This window comes from Condylura cristata, unplaced genomic scaffold (genome assembly GCF_000260355.1).
Source record: "Condylura cristata isolate star-nosed mole 26May11 unplaced genomic scaffold, ConCri1.0 scaffold00026, whole genome shotgun sequence".
Lineage (NCBI taxonomy): Eukaryota > Metazoa > Chordata > Mammalia > Eulipotyphla > Talpidae > Condylura > Condylura cristata.
This window is the reverse complement of record NW_004567127.1, coordinates 221,387-224,027: the sequence shown is the minus strand read 5'-3', so window position 1 is coordinate 224,027 and position 2,641 is coordinate 221,387. Positions and strand designations below refer to the sequence as shown.

The 2,641-nt window shown below is 66.0% G+C and overlaps 1 protein-coding gene across 1 annotated transcript in view; it reads right to left on the bottom strand.

The window, feature by feature from the left end:
* Positions 1-3: 3 nt before the first annotated feature.
* Positions 4-2,641, bottom strand: part of LOC101634106 (polypeptide N-acetylgalactosaminyltransferase 10) — a 4,372-nt gene continuing 1,734 nt past the window's right edge. The window contains exons 3-4 of the mRNA XM_004689432.1: positions 441-590; positions 4-162 (exon numbers count right to left, since the gene is read on the bottom strand). Coding sequence (XP_004689489.1) covers positions 4-162; positions 441-590 — 309 coding nt within the window. The remainder of the gene's footprint in view (positions 163-440; positions 591-2,641) is intronic.

Below are 2,641 nucleotides of genomic sequence, written 5' to 3'. Positions count from 1 at the left end.
GGCTCAGTCCCGGTTGAACGTCTCCAGGACGGTGGAGTTGGTGTGCTCGAACAGCCACCGCTGGGTGGGGGACGCAGGGTCGCAGACGCTCATGAAGACCCTGTGGTCACTCGGGCTGCAGTCCATGCAGCTGCCGCTGACCGGGTGGAACAGGCTCTTGTCCTGCGAGACAGGGGCACGCGGGCGGCCCGGGCGCGGCGTCAGGCAGCGGAGACGAAGCCGCCACCAGCCCCGCTGGGCCGCCGGGCCGGGCCTGGCTGGGTCACGCTCACCGGAGCCGGGCCAGGCGGGGCTTTTCCTTAACAGGCCCGGAGGGGAGACCTCGGCTAGAGGCCGGGCAGGGGGGGGGGCAAAGGAGCGGGGGAGCGGCTCTGCGGGGGAGGGAGCCGCCCCGCCCTCGCTCACATGACCACAGTGGGGTGCCCCGAGGCCCCACTTACTGTGCGGTACTTCCACAGCTGGTTGCCCTTCATGCTGTGACAGTCGTACAGGGTGACCGGGCTGGTGTGCGACACGGCGTCCAGGCAGAACTTCTTGGTGTGCAGGGGGTCCCCGGGCCGGATGTCCTCCCTCCAGGTGAAGGTGAACACCTGGACCAGGGACGGGTCAGACGCGGGCGCTCTCTTCCCTCACGAGGCCCGGCAGGGGGCGCTGCCTGCCTCCCGCCAGCCCCCCTTGTGGGTTCCTGGCTCTGGCCAGGCTGGGCGGCTCCCCCCACAGAGGCGGGTTCTGGACACGCCCCGGGGACGAGCCCCACGAGTCTCCCCGCCATCCGCAGCTGTCCCAGGTGCGCGGGGCGGCAGGCAAAGGTGTTTCCACCGAGCGTGAGGCCCGGGCAGACCCCGCAGCGGGCACCGGCTGGTGGGCTTCCTCCCGCGGCAGCTTACGGGACCGGTACATGGCAGCGAGGACTGGGAGTCTGCAGTGCCCGCTCGGGAAGGGTACGGACGTGCCCGGCACCCCCAGCCCTAGGGAGTCGCGTCCTGCTTCCCGCCCACCCGGCTCCCGACCCCACAGGGGAAGGCATCACCGCGAGCTCCCCCTCGGGCTGAGTGCTGTCGCGGACAACACTCCGGGCCTCGGACGCCAGCGTGGACGCCAGGGTCGTGCCAGCTCGCGGCCCCAGCAGCACGGTCCCCGCACTGTTCTGGGGCACCGGCTTCTCGTGGGGGTAAAACACTGGTGCTGCTGGCTGGGCCTGCCCTGCGCCAGCACTGCCAAGATGCTGGCGGCGCCCCGCGGGGGCCACAGGCCGTGCAGGACACCCCCCTCGCAGCCCCGGGCCGGGTTCACCACGGACCCGGTTTGGGCGTCCGGGGCTGCCAGGCGGCGAAGCGGGCGTTTGGCCGATCCTATTGGCACGGACGCCCCTCTTGCCAGGGTCTCCCCGGCTCTTCTGCCCGCTCCTGGCGGGTGGTTTGCGCGTCAGTTCTGAGTCTTCTGAGTCCAGCGCGTCCTCCGGCCGGCGTCCCCAGCTGGCCGTACCCGGGGCCGCAGCGCCGTCGTTGGAAGAACAGGCTTTACCTTGCACAAGTGGCTGGCGTTTGGGTCGCGGCCCAGAGTCACGGCCGTGTCCAAGGGCAAACACTTCTGTTTTCTTAACAGAGGTTGTGTGTTAGCGTCCACGTTTACATCAAAGATCCACCTTTAAACCTTTTTTTTTTAAATGATCCATTTTGAGGTGACTTTTGCACATAGTATGAGGCGCGTACGGAAGCGCTTTGCCTCTGGGACCCCAGATTCAGCCCCACGGTTGAAAGACGCCCGTCTCCACCGAACAGCCTTTAGACCTCTGCGGAGGTCAGTGTCCTGGGCGTCACTGCAGGGTGCTCGGTGGGCACGGCGGGGGCGGCCTGGCCACCGCATGCCCCCCGGCGAGGGCGGCTGTCCTAGGCCTGCCCAGCCCCAGGTCCCGAGCCAGGGCTCAGTTCCACGTGAAAGTGTGCTGGGCGGCCCGGCCTGTGTCCAGTCTGTTTTGGTCTGGAAAGAGCTGATGTCACGGTTGGGTCTCCTGGCCTATGGACACGGCAAAGTTCACTTATTTACAACTTCAAATTCCGTCAGTTAAAAACTAATTTTTAAAAATGGATCTTTGACCTGGGTATTTCGTGATTTCTTGTGTTACAGTACACACTTGCTTTGAATTGCTATTTCCGATTCTTCATTATTCGCATGCGGAAATAGAAAATACCATCTTTAGATCTTGCAACTTTGCTAAACTCATTCTGGGGAGCCACGGAGCGGCCTCGGCGGGTGGCTGGAGTCCACGGGGCGGCTGCCCTCTGGGTGCAGTGCGGCAGAGAGGGAGCTGGAGTGGGGACCCCCAGCGGCCGACAGTTGGGCCTGGATGGAGTGTCCACTCTGCGGAGGCCGTGGCACTGTGGTCCTGGGGTGCTGATTTCCAGATGTGTGGGTTTTGTAGCGCGACGCCCCCTCTTCTCTGCGTCAGGAAGCTCTCGCGACTCCTCCCCTGGCTGATTTCCCGGGGATGGACTGTCCCCGTCACGGCCAGCCCTTCCCTGACTAGAAACAGGTCCCTGCCTGCAGTTCCCCACCCGCCCTGCCCTGGCACGAGGCCCCACCTCGGCCAGCCCTGACTTGAGGCCCCGCTGGTGCCCAGGCAGGTGGCGCGAGGCCCCGC